This window comes from Pristiophorus japonicus, chromosome 7 (assembly GCF_044704955.1).
Source record: "Pristiophorus japonicus isolate sPriJap1 chromosome 7, sPriJap1.hap1, whole genome shotgun sequence".
Lineage (NCBI taxonomy): Eukaryota > Metazoa > Chordata > Chondrichthyes > Pristiophoridae > Pristiophorus > Pristiophorus japonicus.
Genome location: NC_091983.1, coordinates 27,955,784 through 27,980,345, shown reverse-complemented (window position 1 = coordinate 27,980,345; position 24,562 = coordinate 27,955,784). Strand labels below are relative to the sequence as shown.

The 24,562-nt window shown below is 49.3% G+C and overlaps 1 protein-coding gene across 5 annotated transcripts in view; it reads right to left on the bottom strand.

Moving 5' to 3' along the window:
* dst (dystonin) overlaps nucleotides 1–24,562 on the bottom strand; it is a 647,938-nt gene that overhangs the window by 23,710 nt on the left and 599,666 nt on the right. For all 5 annotated transcript variants that reach the window (XM_070884881.1, XM_070884882.1, XM_070884878.1 and 2 more), the window contains 6 exons: nucleotides 20,157–20,351; nucleotides 18,952–19,080; nucleotides 11,863–12,006; nucleotides 9,010–9,198; nucleotides 8,280–8,406; nucleotides 1,471–1,631 (listed from right to left, as the gene is read on the bottom strand). In XM_070884881.1, coding sequence (XP_070740982.1) covers nucleotides 1,471–1,631; nucleotides 8,280–8,406; nucleotides 9,010–9,198; nucleotides 11,863–12,006; nucleotides 18,952–19,080; nucleotides 20,157–20,351 — 945 coding nt within the window. The remainder of the gene's footprint in view (nucleotides 1–1,470; nucleotides 1,632–8,279; nucleotides 8,407–9,009; nucleotides 9,199–11,862; nucleotides 12,007–18,951; nucleotides 19,081–20,156; nucleotides 20,352–24,562) is intronic.

Sequence of the window (24,562 nt, the reverse complement as noted above, 5' to 3'; positions counted from 1 at the left end):
TCTCATACTCCATTTTCCCTGCCCTAATCAAACCCTTTGTCCTCCTCTGCTGAGTTCTAAATTTCTCCCAGTCCCCAGGTTCGCTGCTATTTCTGGCCAATTTGTATGCCACTTCCTTGGCTTTAATACTATCCCTGATTTCCCTTGATAGCCACGGTTGAGCCACCTTCCCTTTTTTATTTCTATGCCAGACAGGAATGTACAATTGTTGTAGTTCATCCATGCGGTCTCTAAATGTCTGCCATTGCCCATCCACAATGTAATGTTAGTTGGAAAACATTGCAAATAAAACAGCGAAGCAAGCTACACTCAAGATGTTACAATTCTCTGAAAAAATGTAATGATAAAATCGGATCAGGGAAAAATATCCAGGAGATCCCCATGAGGTTTATTTGAAAAAAAACGGAACTCCCCACAGGGCTCATTTGGTAAAATCCATGGCCCATTTCAATATGGAGCAAGTTACTGAAGCAGCAAATAAGAATTAGGAGCAGGTATAGGCCATTCGACCTCTCGAGCCTGCTCCACCATTCAGTAAGATCATGGTTGATCTTCGACGTCAACTCCACTTTCCTGCACTATCCCCATATCCCTTGATTCTCTTAAAATTCAAACTTCTATCGATCTCTGTCTTGAATATAGTCAACAGCTGAGCATCCACAGCCCTCTGGGGTAGAGAATTCCAAATATTCACCACCCTCTGAGTGAAGAAATTTCTCCTCATCTCAGTCCTAAATGGCCGACCCTTTATTCTGAGATTGTGACCCTTGGTTCTAGACTCCCCAGTCAGGGGAAACATCCTCCCTGCATCTACCTGGTCAAACCCTGTAAGAATTCTGTATGTTTTCAGAGAGATCTATCACCTCTCATTTTTCTAAACTCGAGAGAATATAGGCCTAGTCTACTCAATCTCTCCTCATAGGACAATCCCCCCACCCCAGGAATCAGTCTGGAGATCACTCTATGGCAAGCGTAATGTATTTGCTTCATGGGTTCTTTGCTTAAGGATTCATAGCAACACGATACTATCAAAAACTAGTTAGTTTATTAGAAAAAGGTTTAACAATCACACTACACATTACCAGTTCATCCACCAGGCTCCCAACCACCTGCTTACTCGTGGATCTCCCGAACCCAACTGGCTGGGGTTTTATTGAGTCTTGTGAACATCACGTCACTGTCTAAGCCACTCCCAACTCAACAGCTCTATAATCCATACATTGCAACAAGTATATCCTTCCTTGGGTAAGGAGACCAAAACTATACATGATTCCAGGTGCGGTCTCACCAGGGCCCTATATAATTGCAGTAAGATGTCTTTGCTCTTATACTCAATTCCTCTTGTACTAAAGGCTGGATTTTACATTGAAGAGATTATCAACATCACCAATTGTATTGCTTTGTCAATATAAAATCTTCATAATGATTTTATTCCATTTGAGCGAACACAGGCAAGTTTAAAAGGTTTACCTCCTCCAGCCTGTCCAGTGCGTCGTTGAGTTTCCGTCGCCTGTCCAGAGCCAATAGCCACACCTGCTGCCACTTACTAACAAGGAGGTTAGCTCGTGGGTTTTTAGTCTCAATGGTCTGCGTTGCAGGCGAATACAGAGCCCGTGCCGGGAATCGTTTCCCTGCAAGAGAAGCCACATCAGGCTGTCAGTGATAGTTTAATGGCAGGATCTGGCTTGCTGCTTACAGTTACAGAGTGGGACCTCGGTTATCCACCATAAACATGAGCCACCACCCCAGCAAATAACGGAACTTTGCAGATACGAGTCCTAATAAATGAAATAGCAAGAGAATAAAGCAGCACGGGAACAAACTCAATGACCCCATAATACCACATACAGCGAAGATGTAATGTTTTAAAGTAATTCATGTAAAGTTTTGAGAAATCAATTTATAAAAACTGTTAAAGTTCTGTACTCGGATGAAACACACCAACACTAAATTGCTTCTATTCCTGTACACCCTTTTTGCAGGGAATAGGTTTTATCATTAAAGTGGAAGGCACACAGAATCTAAAATTCCTGTTCAGTTTGTAGGTTTCATATCATGCCGAGTCACTTGGAATGCAATATATGCTGATAATTAATTAAAATGATCTGAATTCAATTTCTTAACCTTTGATTCTTCACTTAATTCAAATCATTGAATAATTATTTTTTCCAGGTAAAAATGACTTCAAATTATTGGAGGAGACTTCATCTCCTGTAGAGCTGTTAGAAGACAGGAAATTGGTTCTGAAATATGCAGTAGGCTTTGATCGCAGTTTTAAAGATTGAGGTTGCCAAGGCTACTTCGGCAGCACCTCCCACGACTTCTACCACAAGGGCAACAGGTACATGGGAACACCATCACCTGCAAGTTTCCCTCACAACCACACCCACCGCCGCCCCCCCCGGCTAATATTACACACCATCCTGACTTGGAAATATATCATCGTTCTTTCATTGTCACTGGGCCAAAATCCTGGAACTCCCTCCATAACAGCACTGAGTACCTTCACCACACGACTGCGTTTCAAAAAGGCGGCTCACCACCACCTCCTCAAGGGCAATTAGTAATGGGCAACAAATTCTGGCCTTGCCAGCAACGCCCACATCAAAAAATAACATTTTTTAAAGGTAATCAAGGTGAGCTTACACACATAGATGAAAGTGCTTCACGGGCTGCCATATTCACTTAGCCATGAGCTTGGTTGTATAACCAGAGTGAAATACTACTGGCAGAGTCTACCAGTGGAAATCAACGCCTGACAAACATTGGGACATCTGCAACATGTAGGCAGGGCCAGGTTAACACACATTAAGGAATTATAGAATCTCTGTCCTTATACACATGGTAAAGTGTATCCACAGGCCACACACACCACTACAATACCTACCAGTGCAATCAGCCATACACATACAGAAAAGCAAGCAACAGTCAGAAGTCAAATAAAACTTATTTAGCAGGTAGTAGAAATTTAGTAAACAAAAATAAGATTTTATATTCCTTTCTTATAAATGGTAACAGTATTCATTAAACAAGATGAACAGTGAGGAGGATAGTGATAGAGTTAAAGAGGACATAGACAGGCTGGTGGAATGGGCAGACATGGCAGATGAAATTTAAAGCAGCAAAGTGTGAGGTGGTACATTTTGGTAGGAAGAACGACGAGAGGCAATATAAACTAAAGGGTACAATTTTAAAGGGGGTGCATGAACAGAGAGACCTGGGGGTATATGTGCACAAATCATTGAAGGTGGCAGGGCAGGTTGAGAAAGCAATTAAAAATCTTATGGGATCCTGGCTTCATAAATAGAGACATAGAATACAAAAGCAAGGAAGTAATGATGAAACATAGAAACATAGAAAATAGGTGCAGGAGTAAGCCATTCGGCCCTTCGAGCCTGCACCGCCATTCAATGAGTTCATGGCTGAACATGCAACTTCAGTACCCCATTCCTGCTTTCTCACCATACCCCTTGATCCCCCTAGTAGTAAGGACTACATCTAACTCCTCTTTGAATATATTTAGTGAATTGGCCTCAACAACTTTCTGTAGTAGAGAATTCCACAGGTTCACCACTCTCTGGGTGAAGAAGTTTCTCCTCATCGCGGTCCTAAATGGCTTACCACTTATCCTTAGACTGTGACCCCTGGTTCTGGACTTCCCCAACATTGGGAACATTCTACCTGCATCTAACCTGTCTAAACCTGTCAGAATTTTAAACGTTTCTATGAGATCCCCTCTCATTCTTCTGAACTCCAGTGAATACAAGCCCAGTTTATCCAGTCTTTCTTGATATGTCAGTCCCGCCATCCCAGGAATCAGTCTGGTGAACCTTCGCTGCACTACCTCAATAGCAAGAATGTCCTTCCTCAAGTTAGGAGACCAAAACTGTACACAATACTCCAGGTGTGGCCTCACCAAGGCCCTGTACAACTGTAGTAACACCTCCCTGCCCCTGTACTCAAATTCCCTCGCTATGAAGGCCAACATGCCATTTGCTTTCTTAACCGCCTGCTGTACCTGCATGCCAACCTTCAATGACTGATGTACCATGACACCCAGGTCTCGTTGCACCTCTCCTTTTCCTAATCTGTCACCATTCAGATAATAGTCTGTCTCTCTGTTTTTACCACCAAAGTGGATAACCTCACATTTATCCACATACTTCATCTGCCATGCATTTGCCCACTCACCTAACCTATCCAAGTCACTCTGCACCTCATAGCATCCTCCTCGCAGCTCACACTGCCACCCAGCTTAGTGTCATCCGCAAATTTGGAGATACTACATTTCATCCCCTCGTCTAAATCATTAATGTACAATGTAAACAGCTGGGGCCCCAGCACAGAACCTTGCGGTACCCCACTAGTCACTGCCTGCCATTCTGAAAAGTACCCATTTACTCCTACTCTTTGCTTCCTGTCTGCCAACCAGTTCTCAATCCACGTCAGCACACTACCCCCAATCCCATGTGCTTTAACTTTGCACATTAATCTCTTGTGTGGGACCTTGTCGAAACTTTATAAAACACTGGTTTGGTCTCAACTGGAGTATTGTGTCCAATTCTGGGTACCACACTTTAGGAAGGATGTGAAGGCCTTAGAGAGGGTGCAGCAAAGATTTACGAGAATGATTCCAGGTATGAGGGACTTATGAGTTATGTGGACAGACTGGAAAAGCTGGGGTTGTTCTCCTTAGAGCAGAGAATATTGAGAGGAGATTTGATAAAGGTGTTCAAAATCATGAGGGATCTGGACAGAGTAGATAGAGAAAAACTGTTCTCATTGGTGGAAGGGTCAAAAGCCAGAGGACACAGATTTAAGGTGATTTGCAAAAGAACCAAAAGTGACATGAGGAAAAACTTTTTTACACAGCGAGTGGTTAGGATCTGGAATGTACTGCCTGAAAGGGTGGTGGAGGCAGACTCAATTGTGGCTTTCAAAAGAGAATTGGATAAGTACCTGAAGAAAAGAAAACTGCAGGGCTATGGGGAAAAGGCCGAGGGAGTGGGACAAGCTGAAATGCTCTTGCAGAGAGCCGGCATGGGCTCGACGGGCCGATTGGCCTCTTCCTGTGCTGTAACCATTTTATGATTCTAATTTGGTTTATTGACTTCACATCTGCAAAATTACTCTCAACACCAAGCCAACCACTCTCCATATGCTTTATGTAGACGCATTCAACCTCTCATCCTTGATTAGTTTAAAGCTGCAGCATGAACTCTCTCCCAATAACATTACATGACAGCTGAACTGCTGGTACACCCAACTGGAGAGTCTTCATGTGAACAACAAAGTTGACTTTTTAAAATAAAAAGAATGGAAGCGAATTTCTGCATATAATTTTTTCTAGAATATAGGAGAACAGTCTAAATAAAATGTACTGCTCTAGACTTTGGGCCCAAGTTTCGGCCTCAGTTGCTCCTGATTTTTTGGAGCAACTGGGGTAGAACGGAGTATCTTAGAAATTAAAATTCTCAGCATTTAGTTTGCTCCAATTCTAGTCAGTTAATACAGTTTCACTTTGGAACAGAATTGTTTTTTCAAAAGGGGGCGTGTCCGGCCACTTACGCCTGTTTTCAAAGTTTCGGCAGTGAAAACTTACTCCAAACTAGCGCGGGTCGGGTCCAGTCCGGGGGGTCGGGTCGGGTCGGGGTCAGGTCCAGTCCGGGGGGGGAAGCGGGAGTCGAGTCGGGTCGGGAGGAAGCATGAGCTGGGCGTGGGAGGCAGCCTTATGCACGCAGCCCCAGTGAGGCCATTCAGCCAGGGCTAGGGGCTACGTGCTTCGGGCCCCTCCCGCAGTTTTGGGCGCCTGGAGCTGCTGCACATGCGCGCCCACTGTAGCGTGCATGTGCAGAGGTCCCGGCACTGTTTTCAGCGCAGGGACCTAGCTCCGCCCCCCACAGCTTGTGCTGCGCTGCGCCCGACTCCAGAGGACCAGCAGGGAGCCGGAGAGTCTGTAAGTTTTTTTTAGGCGCACTTTGTGGCACGAAAAATGGCCGTCCAGGTCGGGGCTGCGCCGTTCTAGGCGCGGCCCGAAACTTGGGCCCTATACTTCCATGTTACGTTAATCTATATTAGCTTTGGGAAACGTTTCAACTGCACACTTACAGACGGGTGTTAAATGATAATGATCTACATTGCAATGTAATTATGTGTTATAACTGTGTCACCGACACACACATGCTGCCTATGCAGATTGACACAAAAAGGAAGTTTTAAGAGTTTATTTTCAAATAGTTTGGGTGCATTTTGCAAACGGGAAGAAACATCGGCACAGAAATCCCGGTCGGCTGTTTCCCACGGGCGATCGGGTAAAAAACTTTTTAAAAATGCGCACTTGCCTGAAGCTGCTGCACCCACGCAAGATTCCGGTCCTGAGGCCTCCACTGACTGCGCGTCGCAGCGCGTGCACGCGGGATGTGCGCAGATCTGGAGTCACATGGCTCTGGGCAGCCAATCAGGTATAGTATGTTCTCATTCATAATAACGGGAACTCCGTTAAGTTGGAGTTCCCATTATTATGAATGAGAAACAACCCCCAAACCCCCCAAAACCAATAATAAAAATAGAAAAAAATACACATTTTTATCAATTTAAATTAGTTATTTATGTATTTTTGAAAAAATTCCGATTTTTTAAAAAAGTTTTTTTAATTATGGTTTAAAATAAACATACTGTAGTAGGGAGGGTTTTTAACAATAAAACGTGTTTTAAAAATTATATTTTACATTGTTTTTGTGTGTTTTACACCTATGCGCCTGCTTTTATCAAGCCTAGAGTTTTGAGGACATTTGCCGGGCAAGATATGGGTAAATCCCGCAATCTTGCCCTTGTAAATGTCCTTGCTCCCGAGGTGTGGGGGATCTGTAAGCTCCAGCTTGACAGATCGGAAAAGCCGGTTTTCAGCGCATGCGCATTGTCTGCTGAAAACCGGCTTTTGCGATGTCTTCCCAGGTCCGTACACACTCAGATTTTCTGCCCCATTAGTGTTTGGAATTTGACTATGTACTTTTTTTTTAAAAAAAAGGCACCCAGTGCTGGCATCAAACAGTCCCGGACCAGGCTTACCATGGGCTAGATGCAGAAGAAAACTCCCTCTATTCTGCCTCAACCCATTATGCCCCAGTGTAGTGCTCTCCATTTCCCACACCCGTCACCTTGCGGTCTTTGTATGCAATTGCCGATTTAGTGTCAAGTAGCTGCAAATTATGGTCAGCTTTCTGCTGTTGTACCACACCCACGAGAAGTTGAGTCCAAACTGCTGAACCACATTTCACAGAGGGTTGCGACAGCCAGCAGGAAGAGACAACTTCAATTCCACCCAGGTTCCAGTGGTGAAATCTACGTCATATCTGAGGATATGCTATGCTCCAGTGGAGCACAGGTATCCTGCACCCTTATGCCATAGTGTTCCCCCAGGACAATCGCTTCTCCATTCTACAGGCCACTGCTACTCTCTCTCCAGTTTCCCCTTCCTCTTGCTAAGGTGGACCCAGCACCTCGCTGCACAATCTGACTGAGGTGAGAAACCAACAATACGGCTCCTGGAACACACACCCAGCCATGCTCTGATCAGCAGCACTATCACATTGGGCCAGGAGTTGCTGTGGCAGGGGATCTGCCGATAGTTAGACTTGCCCTTGCACGTGTAGGTTTTATAATTTTTTGTGTGGCAAGTAGCTGAATTTGCGAGCCGATAAAGACACAACGAGGGAAAGCGGGCATCTGGTACCCGAGTGAACGGGGTAAGCAACTGTGTACATTCTTAACCAATCAGATCAAAGGATTATGAAATTTAACATTTTTACAATCTCCAACAATTAAAATCTGCAGGAATAAGACTCCATATATGAAATAGTTACATTTTCAGTGCAGAGAGATTGATTAACAGCAATTAACACCTTTCATGTATTCAAAAGCCTTGAAATGACAAGACTTGGCTTTCTGTGGTGAGTTCAATTCAGATCTACTGCGCAAATACAGCAAGTTCACGCTATCAATACATTTGAATGGTGAGGCAGACAGGCCGTTTCCCCGAAGCTAACGGCGGAGCGACTCAACTCGGACAGCAACATTTGGGTGTTTGGGTTTAACCACGCATCTGGCTTTCACCTGAAGTTGCTATACCCTAAATAACGGCAAGCGCCATTAGCCTCACCACTATTTTGACAGCAAATTCTAGCCCATTATTGAAGGTTCGCTTTACATTCAAGCCCAAAACAGAATAATTGAAATGAGCAAAAGAGACGGTGTACAACGATATTTAGACAGCAACTTACTTGACCTTCCTTTCTCGATGACAGGAATGTGGGATGTGATTTGGGTTGGTTCCGCAGCTTTCCGCTTGTACGTCTTTGTTACTTTATCCACGTCTGGTTGCTTTCTGGTCATTTCTTCCATGAAAGTCTAGGGTTAGAAGCACCTAATTTATTAAAACGTGGTGGCATTAATGGCAAGAGAACCTTTCCCTCCTCCCAATGATATTTCCTCCTCTTATACAGGGGTACGGTTACACTTGTTGGGCTGGGAGCAGCTATGTGTCTACAGCTCATCCGCGAGGCTACCCTTCACACATGAGCCCAAATGGCGATTGATGCCAGGTTACCTGATCACAGTGCTGGGGCTGCGGTGTACCACTCCCAAGCCTGCTCTCATCGGACATCCACATGTGCCTATTCCAACAAGCACGTCTGGAAAATGATCAAAAGGAGGCACTTTGACTGAATTTCCCCCTCCCTGATTCAGGGGAGCTGACACCATTCCCACACTACCCCAAACTTTGTACAGACTGAATTTCAAAGCCGTGACCTTCCTGAACTGCATGTCTCAATTCCACTTACGAGGGACTTCAGTTATTATGCCGGACAGTTCCCTTGAAGAATGCTGTACTACATCACCCAGGTAAAATAAAATGTACATCAATTTTTATACTCTTCTCTAAATGTCTAGCATAGGCCTATGGATATTATTAAGTGCACAAGTTCAGATCCCAATTTCGGTGCTGATTACCTGGTGCTCAGCAATAAGTGTTTTGACTTCGTCGATCTCCTGTGGAATTGGCTCTTGGTCTCTCTGAGTGAGTATTGTCTCCGCCCACTGTAACCAGCCCAACAGGTCCTCCAGCAACTCCTGGTTAGCAATAACGTCTGCGAGGGCTGCTTCCAGTCGCAGTTGATGCTGTTTAGCCCATGCAGTTACCTGATTGTTTACATAAAAACAAAACATTGAAAAAAAAAACTCTAGAGTTTAAAGAACCATTTGGAAATGTACGCTTTTCTGTTTGCTGGTCCACAATAGCACTTTACAGCACCAACAAGCCAATGTATATGGAGTGCAAAAAGTGGAAACCTGGAGCAGTACATCATGCTGCATATAACAGGAGGAAGACTGGAAAGGGCGCTGACTTTTCAGCACATCGACCCTGTTCTCCTGCAAACTGTGGGAGCGTAAGCCCGCATTTCTGAAACGCTTTGCTTCGGCGCAGTCTGGAGATATCGAAAGGGTTAAAAGTTGAAGATTGAAGTTTGGATTAAAACAGGATGATTGGATCGAGACCGGCTGATCGACGATATGGAGGCATTTAGCCATTGAAATGTGTCTATCTGATCACCTAGGTGTTTACAATTCCCTTAAACAGGGTGTGGAGGAAGTGCATCCAGGCGGGCGCTGAGCATCTCAAGTCGCCGAGAGCTTGCAGAAACCAAGTGCAGGCAGCGGCAAACCTGTCCCACCCACCCTTTCCCTCAACGACTATCTGTCGTGACAGGGACTGTGGTTCTCGTATTGGACTGTTCCGCCACCGAAGAACTCACTTTCAGAGTGGAAGCAAGTCTTTCTCGATTCCGAGGGACTGCCTATGATGATGATGTGTTTACAGTATTTCATAGCGGGAGTCCATTTATGGCAGTGAGACTTGACTTCAGGATAATGAGTAGCTGGTCATTTATCTGTATGTTAACTATTTGCATGTACCTGTTACTATGTGAGGAAACAATCTGGTTTGTGTATGGTAATTCAAAAAGCAATTAGTCGTGAGTTCAAGACAATGTCATTTGAGTCTACATTTATCTGTATGTTAACTATTTGAATGTATCTTTTTTATTGTGTGAGGAAACAATCTGGTTTGTGTATAGCAATTCAGAAAGCAGTTGGTCATGGTTTCAGGACATCATCATCATAGGCAGTCCCTCGGAATCGAGGAAGACTTGCTTCCATTCTAAAAATGAGTCCTTAGGTGGCTGAACAGTCCAATACGAGAACCACAATCTCTGTCACAGGTGGGAGAGATAGTCGTTGAGGGAAGGGGTGGGTGGGACTGGTTTGCCGCACGCTCTTTCCGCTGCCTGCGCTTGATTACTGCATGCTCTCGACGATGAGACTCAAGGTGCTCAGCACCCTCCCGGATTCTCTTCCTCCACTTAGGGCGGTCTTTGGCCAGGGACTCCCAGATGCCAGTGGCGATGTTGCACATTATCAGGGAGGCTTTCAGGGTGCCCCGTAACGTTTCCTCTGCCCACCTTTGGCTCATTTGGCGTGAAGGAGTTCCGAGTAGAGTGCTTGCTTTGGGAGTCTCGTGTCTGCCGTGTGAACAATGTGGCCTGTCCAGCGGAGCTGATCGAGTGTGGTCAGTGCTTCAATGCTGGGAATGTTGGCCTGGTCGAGAACGCTAACGTTGGTGCGTCTGTCCTCCCAGGGGATTTGCAGGACAATGCCATTTGAGTCTACATCGTCTGCATGTACTATACAAGGAAACAAGAGTTCAAAGAGATGGAACTGTTTTGGTCTAAGAGATGGAACTAGACACTGGACATTCGGAAGGTGTGTGTCTCACAAGCAGCCACTGGAAATCACAACAAGCAGAAAGTTGGCTTGTAGCATTCATATTGGATTTGTTTAGTATGAATGTTTCAATAAAAGACCTGATCCTGCCATTACTACAACCGAGTGTGTGTGTAATTCGACGTTTAAAGCAATGAAGTGAAAAGAGCAAGAAAGCAGTCCTTCCACAAACCACATACAATCCACTCAGTGCAACCTCGACGGTTTCCCTGATTAGGGACCCCCACAGTCCCCTTAGCTTGGGAAATGTTGCCATCCACACAGCGTTGGATCACCTGCCTCTGTTACTGCTCCTCGGTTGTGTTGACTGATGTGGCATTAGCTGCTCACATGGAGCAGGAGAATGGCCTGCACTGCCGCCTCATTTCAACACACAGCGAGAGAATAAATGAACTACTGACAGAAATGGAGCGAGGCAGCGACCTGCAGTATTCCCTCACACCTCGCAGTAGCACAGGCAGGTGTCCAGGAGCAGGTTGTTCCTGGGACAATATATACCCAGGAATGGGGTGGAGAAGAGCGAGGAAAAGCCAGGAGCTAGAACTTGAAACATTACACATCACTGCAGCAGGGAGGGAGAGAGAGAAGTGTGGGACAGGTATTTCTCTCTTCAAGCACCCCCATTATTTTTTTTTGGGGGGGGGGGGGGGAGAGGGACTGATTGCGATGGATTATAAACGGTGGGATTGCCACCAATGAATTTCGCAGCGGAACGATAATCGGGGGTGGGGGCAAAACGGGCAGATAATCCGCTTCTGCTATTGAAAATTCATCCGAATCTTTACCTTGTGTGTGTGTGTGCTTTAAGAGTGTGTACGGCAGATGTGTTTTATTATGTACAACTATAAACATATATACAGACATATAATACACACACACACACACACACACACACACACACAGTAAAGGGACGCATTGCAACTAATGGGTTATTGTATTCCACAACACCCTGGTGACTCAAAGTCTACGACAGACATTTAAAAGTAATTGGAACTGCATGCATCTCTACTTCAAGTTAGTCACCTCTTCGAATCTGGCTCGGATTATTGTGATCCAATGCTTGATGGTCGTGATGGAGTCTGGGTGACAGATCGACAGGATAGCCTCTCCCATACCTGTTCCCAAATTCAGCTCATTCATCTTCTCTTCCAGTTTCCTCACAAACTCCTTAAAAAGAAACACAAGTCAAATCAGTCCCCAGTGCCAGATTAAAGACCTGCTCTGGTAATCACCAGCTGCACTCCTCAATAAAACACTTAAGGATTCTATGTTTTGAGGAAAGGACAAAAAAAATAGGATCATCTATATACACATGTATAAAACTAAATTTAGAACCAAGCATTTAGATGATTTGCTTCACAAGGTGCCAGCTGTGGCTCAGTGGTTAGATTCTTGCCACTGGCTCACTCCAGAGACTTGAGCACAAACGTCTAGGCTGACATGCCAGTGCAGTGCTGAGGGAGTGCTGCACTGTCAGAGGTGTCGTTTTTCAGGTGAGATGTTAAACCGAGGTCCCGTCTGTCCTCTCAGGGTGGACGTAAAATATCCCATGGCACTATTTTGAAGTAGAAAAGCAAGGGAGTTCTCCTTGCTGTCCTGGTCAATGTTTATCCCGTAATCAACATCATAAAAACGGATTAGTTGGTTATTATCACACTGCTGTTTCTGGGCTTTCTTGTCTGCAAATTGGCTGTCAGGTGTTCCTACATTACAACAGGGCCGATATATATATTTTTTTAAATGACTTAATTGACTGTGAAGCACTTTGGGGCGTCCCGAGGCCATGAAAGGGGCTATATAAATGCAAATCTTTCTTTCTCTCGTCATTCTTTATTTACTGGTTTCATTAAACTATTCCAGTTGTGGGTCTTAATTACTACAAGCAGTAATATTGCCACAGGCAGGTCAGGCCAAATGGCCTCCTTCTGTGCTGCAAGGTTCTGTGATTCTACACTTAGTGCCAATCATAACCACAATTAGCTGTGTGCAGGAACACAGTTTGTAATGTTGGTGCACGACTTACTGTGATACACTCACTGCAGTACAGGTGCATCGAGAATCCGGAGTTCCAGAATCCGGTGGCAGGGTCATCCGGAATCTGTAAAATGTTCCGGAATCCGGTCCAGACAACCCTGCTGACCACGGGGCCCCGCCGCTGCCCGACCTCGGGCCTTGCTTCAGCACTGCTCCCCTTACCTTGGGGCCTCCTCGCCGGTCCGTCCGAACACCACCTCAGCGGGCCCCACCCGACAACACCCTCAGCAGGGCCCGCCCGAACACCTCCTCGATGGGCCCCACCCGACAACACCCTCAGCAGGGTCCGCACGAACACCTCCTCGATGGGCCCCACCCGACAACACCCTCAGCAGGGCCCGTCCGAACACCTCCTCGATGGGCCCCACCCGACAACACCCTCAGCAGGGCCCGTCCGAACACCTCCTCGATGGGCCCCACCCGACAACACCCTCAGCAGGGCCCGTCCGAACACCTCCTCGATGGGCCCCACCCGACAACACCATCGGCAGGACCCGCCCGAACACCACCTCGGCGGGCCCCACCCGACAACACCCTCGGCAGGGTCCGCCCGACAACACCCTCAGCAGGACCCGCCCGACAACACCCTCAGCAGGGCCCCGCCCGACAACACCCTCAGCAGGGCCCCGCCCGACAACACCCTCAGCAGGGCCCCGCCCGACAACACCCTCAGCAGGACCCCGCCCGACAACACCCTCAGCAGGGCCCCGCCCGACAACACCCTCAGCAGGGCCCGCCCGACAACACCCTCAGCAGGACCCCGCCCGACAACACCCTCAGCAGGACCCCGCCCGACAACACCCTCAGCAGGGCCCCGCCCGACAACACCCTCAGCAGGACCCCGCCCGACAACACCCTCAGCAGGACCCCGCCCGACAACACCCTCAGCAGGACCCCGCCCGAACACCTCCTCAGCAGGACTCCGCCCGACAACACCCTCAGCAGGACCCCGCCCGACAACACCCTCAGCAGGACCCCGCCCGACAACACCCTCAGCAGGACCCGCCCGACAACACCCTCAGCAGGACCCCGCCCGACAACACCCTCAGCAGGACCCGCCCGACAACACCCTCAGCAGGGCCCCGCCCGAACACCCTCAGCAGGACCCCGCCCGAACACCCTCAGCAGGGCCCCGCCCGACAACACCCTCAGCAGGGTCCCGCCCGAACACCTCCTCAGCAGGACCCCGCCCGAACACCTCCTCAGCAGGACCCCGCCCGACAACACCCTCAGCAGGACCCCGCCCGACAACACCCTCAGCAGGGCCCCGCCCGACAACACCCTCAGCAGGACCCCGCCCGACAACACCCTCAGCAGGACCCCGCCCGACAACACCCTCAGCAGGGCCCCGCCCGACAACACCCTCAGCAGGGCCCCGCCCGAACACCCTCAGCAGGGCCCCGCCCGACAACACCCTCAGCAGGGTCCCGCCCGACAACACCCTCAGCAGGACCCCGCCCGACAACACCCTCAGCAGGACCCACCGAACACCTCCTCGATGGGCCCCACCCGACAACACCCTCAGCAGGACCCAGCCCGACAACACCCTCAGCAGGGCCCCACCCGACAACACCCTCAGCAGGGTCCGCCCGACAACACCCTCAGCAGGGACCGCCCGACAACACCCTCAGCAGGGCCCCGCCCGACAACACCCTCAGCAGGGCCCCGCCCGACAACACCCTCAGCAGGACCCCGCCCGACAACACCCTCAGCAGGGCCCCGCCCGACAACACCCTCAGCAGGGCCCCGCCCGACAACACCCTCAGCAGGGCCCCGCCCGAACACCTCCTCAGCAGGGCCCCGCCCGACAACACCCTCAGCAGGGCCCCGCCCGACAACACCCTCAGCAGGGCCCCGCCCGACAACACCCTCAGCAGGGCCCCGCCCGACAACACCCTCAGCAGGGCCCCGCCCGACAACACCCTCAGCAGGGCCCCGCCCGACAACACCCTCAGCAGGGCCCCGCCCGACAACACCCTCAGCAGGGCCCGCCCGACAACACCCTCAGCAGGGCCCCGCCCGACAACACCCTCAGCAGGGCCCCGCCCGAACACCTCCTCAGCAGGGCCCGCCCGACAACACCCTCAGCAGGGCCCGCCCGACAACACCCTCAGCAGGATCCCGCCCGACAACACCCTCAGCAGGACCCCGCCCGACAACACCCTCAGCAGGGCCCGCCCGACAACACCCTCAGCAGGACCCCGCCCGACAACACCCTCAGCAAGGCCCGCCCGACAACACCCTCAGCAGGGCCCGCCCGAACACCTCTGTTGATCACGCACTGTGCGAAGAACTTTGATGGCAGCCAGAAAGTTACCTTTTACCAGTTTGAACCCGTGTCCCCTCGTCTTTTATGTTTCCAATTTATTTTAAAGTAATATTCTGGATTTACATTTTCTATTCTTTATAATCTTGCTAAGATCACCACCAAGTTGAAAAGCCTGTTTCTCAAGTGTTTCCTCACAACTCAGACCCCTGACATTAAAGATCAACCTCATAACTCTTCTCTGCCCAGCCCGAGCCCAAAAAAGGAGGCAGAATAATCGCAGAGATCTTTTCCTGAAGAAGCCCAGCAACACAGGGAGGAAGAACTTCGCCACGCTCTGAAACTGAGAGAGACCTACTGTTGTCGCAGACTCGCAGCGCTACTGCTCATGCGCGAACATCACCAGCGGACTCCACTGCACATGTGCAGATGCCCCGGCACATTTTCCAGCGCAGAACGCTGGCTCCACCCCCGACTCGACTGGCCACGCTGCGCGACTGCAGTGAAGAGGCCGGACAGCGGCCAAAGGGGCAACGACATTTTTCGGCACACCTCGGAACGTAGAAAAGCGACGCAACTCCGGTAAGTGCGCCGAAAAACGGGCTCGGACAAAATCCACCCAGAAGCTCCTTTCAGGCTTTTTTCTAATTTAACAGATTCCTGCAAAATCAGCCCAAAATTCAGCCAATTTGCTCACACATGTATATTGCACCCGTTTCTTTACAAATTCATTAACAGACATCTCAGCCTTGCTCTGTCTCCTGTACAGCAACAAGTGGGAAACTGGCACAGAGAAGATCCTCGCACCTTGTCGAGTGGGCTAAGGGCACTGGATTCGCACACTGGTTTTATTGAATCAAATGCTTTTTTTTTTTCAGGATAGTAAATAATTTAAAACTTGAGCAAATCCACCCAGAACAAAAGTTGTTTAAACCCCAATCAAGTAAAGGAGTGTGGGTATCTACTTGTAAACAACATGGCACTGCATTTCCAAACCTCACGTGGTGCCACCACCTCATCGATTTCTGCCGTCGAGAACCACCTTTTACACTGGTTCTCCCTCACCAACAGCGAGATGGAAGTTAGCTTTTAAAAAGGTACAAAAGCTGTGTGTGCACATTGCTGGCACAATGTTTGCTCATGGACAGTGAGCACAGGGCAGACAATGCTCTACTTACCAATACCCGGGAGCTCTGGTAACTTCCAGAAGACTAAACAAAGTGATTTTTATTTCCAGCAGATACAAGGAAGCCAATTCCAAACATTCTTTTCCAGAACTAAAAGCAGTACTAGTACACCCAGGTCAGTGAAAGACTTCATCAGTCCCATAGAGGAGCAACTTCCACTGGCCCAATCCAGACCCAATATAAGTATGTTTAGGAATGAGATCAAGCTCAAAAAGCATTCCACTGTCTATGGGCAGGATGTCCTACAGTCTCTCTTCTTCGTCCCTCCTTCACCGGAGAGAAAAAAAACACAATGGCCCAGGAATTGCGGCTTCCTGCGGGCAGAGGCTGCCGACCTGAAAAATCTCTACCAATACACCTGGTGGTCCAGAGACTTATGGTCCTGGGCCTCTACACGTAGGCCTGCACGGACATGAGCACTTTGCACGCGCCCCAGGGATCACGTGGGCCGGCACAACCAATCCAAGAAGGGAATCCCCATTCATATTTACGGTGATTCCCATAAGCATGAATGGGGATCTCCCAAAAACACACAAACACTTAAGATAATTTTTTTTTCAAATCACATTTAAAATTAGTCAAAATTGAATTTAATTAATTATTTAAAACAAAAATTTTAATTTTTTGAAAAATAAATTTACATATTTCAAAGGGTCTAAAAAGAAACTGACCTTATATAATAGGATTTTAAATGTTTAAATGATTAAAAATGTTTTCTTTTTGTGTCCTTTAAAAGTCTTAACGCTGATAAATTACTCCTGCTTTTATCAGTTGTAAGAATTTCACGGGCATTCACTGGGCAGGAGTTGGGCAAACCGCCCAACTCTCCCCCTGCGGAGGCCCTTTTCTTCCGGATGCGTGCGATCGGTCAAGAGGATTATTGACAGATCGCAAGTTCCAGGTTTAGGCGCCTGTGCTTCGCCTGCCTAAACCCGAAACTTGCCGGTGTGCACCTCGTATGCACCCGTAGGGGTCGCAAACTCAGGGCCAATATAATTTCCTGACTAAAGAAAGAATTTGCATTTATATAGCAGCTCGGGATGTCCCAAAGCCCTTCACTTTGAATTAATTGTTTTGAAGTGTAGTCACTGATGTTATGTAGGCAAATGCAGCAGCCAATCCACAATTACCCCAAACAACAAATCAAATAAATAACCAGTTAATCAGTGGGTTTTTTGATGGTGCTGGTTCAGGGAGGAATCTTGGCCAAGGTACGAGAACACCCTGCTCCTCTTCAAATGGGGCCACGAGATCATTTACATTTACCTGAACGAGCAGATGGGGCCAGAATTTAACATCTCACCTGAAAGATGGCTCCTATATGCCAATGCACAGTACTGCACTGCAATGAGGCTTGAGCCCACAATCTTCTGACTCGGAGGCGAGAGCACAACCAACTGAATGAAGCAGACTACTAGTTAAAAGTGGTGCGATGCCTCAAGAGTGTTCTCAATGAAATATTTCATGGATAGTTCAGAATGGTTAAAAACAAATGGTACAGTGAAATCTAAGCTTCTTGTGTTACTGGAACCAAACTGTAACCTATACATCAACATAGCTCACATTTAAAATGATTATTTACATCTAACTTCAAATCACACAACATACGGTGAAATGAAGGGAACACAGGATCAGATCTGAATTCCACATGTGGCACTGACAGAAGTGCACTCATCAACCTACTCGGGGCACTACAGGACAATGCACTCAATCATAGCCCATGTTCCTTCTCGTCGACCCTCTTTACTTGACAGCATTCAAGTTTCATAAACAGTTGCTCAACATTTCAGAATCATGGCTTTAAGAAAAAAAATCTGCTTCTTCTCTTGCAGGGAAATGAAGCCCTCGTCCCCTCCACCTTAGTTTGGCTAGAGCCGCACACCGTCGGCCCGGTGCCCCGCACACTATCCTGGCAGAGAGAGTAGGCGTGGAGCCTGCCCTTCTAATGCCATTCAGTAAAAGGAGTTCAGATCAAGGCCCCTCAGATTCCCCTTCCCTGAATGGGTCCAATTCTAGGCCAACACTCATCGTCCAATTCCACATACGAAGAAGGGCCACTCGAGCAAGGTACCGTAGGGTGGGGGGGGGCGTGATGTCCCAGCCAGAGTAAGGCAGCGGGAGCAGAGGGGAGAAAATTGGGAAAGGAAAGGACATTCAGGGCACCTCTAATGACAGCCTATTGATGACTGGAAGAATGGCATGTAACAGACTGCGATCAGGAAAGCCACAGCTCACCTCTGTGAGGCAGAGTGTGAGAGCACGGCCAATATGCTGCGCCAATGGATCATTCATTCTCAACACTGCAGTACAAAGTGGACCTACTGCTGATACGGTTTGGTGCATGTCTCCCTTGGAAACTCTCCAGCAAGCATTACCTTGCCCACCTCCCCCCCCCCCCGCCCCCCGCCTCCACCAGCATTACCGAATATAAAACACATCCCAGGAGGCCTGGCCATCGTGAGTTACATGCAAGTTTTGTGGCAGCAGTGGTTTAAATCGTGGCTATCACCTCGCTTTACTCTAAAACCTTATCGCTTTGTGCTCTGTGTTACCCAAGTCCCGATAAGTCTTATTTGGTATAAATCATTTTAAAAGTCTATTTTATCTGTTCAGTTTCTTTCTAACCTTGTGCTGATCTATAAGTGCACGGAGAGCCTCGTCGTCATCTGGAAGGACGCCATGGAAACGAAGGGCCTGTTCAGCTTCAGCCAGCCACTCCAGCAACACATGCACAGCAGAGTGGAATTCCTCAGCCTGTAAGTGCAACATAGATCTGTCAGACCAGTCACTACTTGGCAACCAGAAGTCAACATGTATTTTTAACTTACTTGAATTTTGAACAAGAACGGGAGAGAAGAAAAAAGAACAAGAACCTCAAGAAAAATGGCAAGCTTGCTTCAAACTGAATGCAGAGCGTTCTCGCAGAGATCAGGAGACAAAATGCACTGCCAACAGTGAAACTCGGCCTTACAGTCCGAGAAAGACATGACGTTCACTCCACGGACTGTGGTCGAGTGAGCTGATCTCAGGGCAGGCAGGTGTGCAACGGCCACCCCACGTTAAAAGAATTCATACACAGGCATCTTCCACCGTTTAAAATGAGTTAATCAGTCACCTGAGTACTCATTTTTAGTGTGGAGGAAAGTCATCCTTGACCCCGGGGGAGGAGGAGGAGGGAGGAGTTGGGATGTGACAATTGGCGACGGTGCTCCTGAGCTAGAAATGGGATGAAACAAAATATACACTTGAAAAGAGAAAAAAAGTGAAGGGCTATGGGGAAAGAGCAGGGCGCCGTGGGACTAATGGGAGAGCTCTTTCAAAGAGCCGGCACAGGCACGATGGGCTGAATGGCCTCCTTCTGTGCTGTGAGAATCTGATTCAATTCTTGCTGTCTAGTGACCCCTAGTGGAAAGTGTGTGTATGTGCAGGTCGGTGAGACACACACCTCATACAACCCACACACACGCACACCTCATACCCTCATACAACCCACGCACACCTCACACCTCATACACCCCATACCTCATACACCCACCTCCTCACACACCTCCACACCACATACACTGTCCCCCCACCCCCACACACACTCCCACTTTCTTGGCTGACACGTAGTAAGTGACCATCTGGATGAGATGGGGAGGGGGGTGGAGGCGGGGAAGATGGGTGCTTCTGCAATTGTGAAAAGTCAGCACTCTCAGGAGGGAAGGAAAGCAGGAAAAAAATCAATTAATTCATTTTTTTTTAATATAAAGAAAATGGTATTTTTAAATCGCACTTTGGTGCAATGTGATAGACATGGAGGTTATATTTTGGTACTGAAGTTCTTTTACCTGGTTCAGGGCTTGCTCCAGTCGGGCTTGTTTGGAGACAGAGAGGGCACACACCGTCTCCCAGCGAGTACTGAGCTCTTGCATCTGCACTTTGACCCAGGACGAATCATCGCGGCTGGCCTCGACCAGTTCACGGGCGGAGCGTTTCAGAGCCTGGACACCGCTCGTCCGTTTGCCCAGCTCCTTCTGGAAGCCCTGCACAGAAAATAGTTCCACCCCGTCATACATTCAGCCTGGCTCTGCAATTGGGAACACAGTACACGCGGCACAGTGCAATGGGCCAAGGGCAGTCACTGAGTGCCATTGGAGGCTGTTGCATAAATGGTGCATGAAACGGAGCAACCCACCCTATGGGCCCCAAGTTTCCACATGATAAAAAACGGGCGCCCCTCCGAGCTGGGCGCCTGTTTTTCGCGCCTAAAAAAAAAAACTCGCAATTCTGGAGCGTTCTGCAGCATATTGTCTGCCTGGCGCGGTGCCAAGGGGGGCGGAGCCTACACTCGCCGATTTTGTACGTGGGAGGGTACTATTTAAATTAGTTTTTTTTCCTGCCGGCAACGCTGCGCGTGCGCGTTGGAGCGTTCGCACATGCTCAGTGTGGAAAAAACATTGGCACTCGGCCATTTTTGTAGTTCTTTGCAGCTGTTTAATTTTTGAACATTTTTTTAAATAAAAGCACATTAGCTCTTGCAGCCGTCTCACTGTCTCCCCCCCCCCCCCCCCCCCCACGGGAACGAAGCGGCTGTTTAATTCCCCCCCCCCCCCCACGGGAACGAAGCGGCTGTTTAATTCCCCCCCCCCCCCCCCACGGGAACGAAGCGACTGTTTAATTCCCCCCCCCCCCCCCCCCACGGGAACGAAGCGACTGTTTAATTCCCCCCCCCCCCCCCACGGGAACGAAGCGGCTGTTTAATTCCCCCCCCCCCCCCCCCCCACGGGAACGAAGCGACTGTTTAATTCCCCCCCCCCCCCCCACGGGAACGAAGCGGCTGTTTAATTCCCCCCCCCCCCCCCCCACGGGAACGAAGCGACTGTTTAATTCCCCCCCCCCCCCCCCCACGGGAACGAAGCGACTGTTTAATTCCCCCCCCCCCCCCCCACGGGAACAAAGCGACTGTTTAATTCCCCCCCCCCCCCCCCCCACGGGAACAAAGCGACTGTTTAATTCCCCCCCCCCCCCCCCCACGGGAACAAAGCGACTGTTTAATTCCCCCCCCCCCCCCCCCCACGGGAACAAAGCGACTGTTTAATTCCCCCCCCCCCCCCCCCACGGGAACAAAGCGGCTGTTTAATTCCCCCCCCCCCCCCCACGGGAACAAAGCGGCTGTTTAATTCCCCCCCCCCCCCACGGGAACAAAGCGGCTGTTTAATTCCCCCCCCCCCCCCACCGCGGGAATGAAGCGGCTGTTTAATTCCCCCCCCCCCCCCCACAGGAACGAAGCGACTGTTTAATTCCCCCCCCCCCCCCACAGGAACGAAGCGACTGTTTAATTCCCCCCCCCCCCCCCCACGGGACAAAGCGACTGTTTAATTCCCCCCCCCCCCCCCCCACCGGGAACAAAGCGACTGTTAATTCCCCCCCCCCCCCCCCCCACGGGAACAAAGCGACTGTTTAATTCCCCCCCCCCCCCCACGGGAACAAAGCGACTGTTTAATTCCCCCCCCCCCCCCCCCCACGGGAACAAAGTGGCTGTTTAATTCCCCCCCCCCCCCCACGGGAACAAAGTGGCTGTTTAATTCCCCCCCCCCCCCCACGGGAACGAAGCGGCTGTTTAATTCCCCCCCCCCCCCCCCCACGGGAACAAAGCGGCTGTTTAATTCCCCCCCCCCCCCCCCCACGGGAACGAAGCGGCTGTTTAATTCCCCCCCCCCCCACGGGAACAAAGCGGCTGTTTAATTCCCCCCCCCCCCCACGGGAACGAAGCGGCTGTTTAATTCCCCCCCCCCCCCACGGGAACAAAGTGGCTGTTTAATTCCCCCCCCCCCCACGGGAACGAAGCGGCTGTTTAATTCCCCCCCCCCCCCACGGGAACAAAGTGGCTGTTTAATTCCCCCCCCCCCCCACGGGAACGAAGCGGCTGTTTAATTCCCCCCCCCCCCCGCGGGAACGAAGCGGCTGTTTAATTCCCCCCCCCCCCCACGGAACAAAGTGGCTGTTTAATTCCCCCCCCCCCCCACGGGAACGAAGCGGCTGTTTAATTCCCCCACCCCCCCACGGGAACGAAGCGGCTGTTTAATTCCCCCCCCCCCCCCCCACGGGAACGAAGCGGCTGTTTAATTCCCCCCCCCCCCCCACGGGAACGAAGCGGCTGTTTAATTCCCCCCCCCCCCCACGGGAACGAAGCGGCTGTTTAATTCCCCCCCCCCCCCACGGGAACGAAGCGGCTGTTTAATTCCCCCCCCCCCCCGGGAACGAAGCGGCTGTTTAATTCCCCCCCCCCCCCCCACGGGAACGAAGCGGCTGTTTAATTCCCCCCCCCCCCTCCGCGGGAACGAAGCGACTGTTTAATTCCCCCCCCTCCACGGGAACGAAGCGGCTGTTTAATTCCCCCCCCCCCCCCCACGGGAACGAAGCGGCTGTTTAATTCCCCCCCCCCCCCACGGGAACGAAGTGGCTGTTTAATTCCCCCCCCCCCCCCACGGGAACGAAGTGGCTGTTTAATTCCCCCCCCCCCCCCACGGGAACGAAGTGGCTGTTTAATTCCCCCCCCCCCCCCACGGGAACGAACGCCTGCAGCATTCTCCGTGCCTGAAGCACTTTCACACAGGTAGGAAGATGGTTTATTTAATCTTTTCTTTGCTTATAAATGTTTATTCAGGTTGGATTTATTTGTATAATATTTGTAGAAGTATAAATAAGGATTTATTATAGAATTTAATGACTTCCCTTCCCCCCCCCCACCCCCCCCACCTCGTTCTGGACGCCTAATTTGTAACCTGCACCTGATTTTTTAATGTGTAGAGCAGGTTTTTTCAGTTCTACAAAAATCTTCACTTGCTCCATTCTACTTTAGTTTGGAGTACGTTTTCACTGTGGAAACTTTGAAATCAGGCGTCAGTGGCCGGACACGCCCCCTTTTGAAGAAAAAAATTCTGTTCCAAAGTGGAACTGTTCTACCTGACTAGAACTGCAGAAAAAAAAATGTGGAGAATTGCGATTTCTAAGATAGTCCGTTCTCTACCAGTTGCTCCTAAAAATCAGGCGCAAATCATGTGGAAACTTGGGCTCAATGTCCTGACTGCAATACAGATATTGTTGAAATGTGACTGAATTACATCGAAATTGCAGAACAGAAACAGGTCATTCAGCCCAACTGCTCTGTGCCGCTGTTTATGCTCCACACGAGCCTCCTCCCACCCTACTTCATCTCACCCCATCAGCATAACCTTCTATTCCTTTCTCCCTCACATACTTATCCAGTTTCCCCTTAAATGCACCTATGCTATTCATCTCAACTACTCCAAGAGCACTAACAATAGTGTGTGTTGATCACCTGCCTCCTCCCTATCCCCTTTACCCACAAAACTTTGCTTCCTAATTTTCACCTCAAGAAAACAGGTTATTAGTTAACGCTGACATAAAATACAATTTTCTGATGAGCGCTAAGAATATTCCTATCATTAGTTGTTCTCAAGAGAGACAAGAGACAGCCCCAGTCTGTGAACTGCCTCGATTTTAATATTCTTTTCCTTGTTTTCCTTGTTTCCCTAACCCCTCCCAGATCTCTGCGCTCCTCCAATTCTGGCCTGCTCCATCATTGGCGGCTGTGTCTTCAACAACCTAGGCCCTAAGCTCTGGAATTCCCTCCCTAAACCTCTCCGTCTCTCTCACCTTAAAACCTACCTCTTGTGACCAAATGCTTGGACAATGTCCCAAAATCTCCGTATGTGTCAAATTTTGATCAATAAGGCTGCTGCGAAGCGCTTTGGAACGTTTTACTATGTTAAGGCGCTATATAAATGTAAGTTGCTGTTTTGTTATATTGGGAGGGGGCTCTCAAACTTTAACTGGGATAGGTTATCTGTGCTATTTGTACTACAACCAAAACAGCAGCCTGATGAGCTGTGGGTGCTACCAACTCCTCCAATCTGCACAAAAAAATGAACAGGATCCCCTCCCCTTACCCTTGTCCCTCTCCCCCCACCACCTCCCACCTAAACAGCCCCTGGAAAACCAATCTCGGAGAGACCGACAAGTATCACCTCATTTAGCTGAGAGTTATAGGGATTTGGGAGGGGGGGATTTTCCTCTTGTAATCCAGCATGTGGTGGGGGATTGGGGTGTGCCGGGGGGAGATATTATTCTTGCTGAAAAATGCTTCAGGGCAGAATTAAATTTTAAGAAATAGCGATACAAGGAAAAGGATATGTGAGACTAAGAATATTCCCCTTGTTTTCTGCCCTTC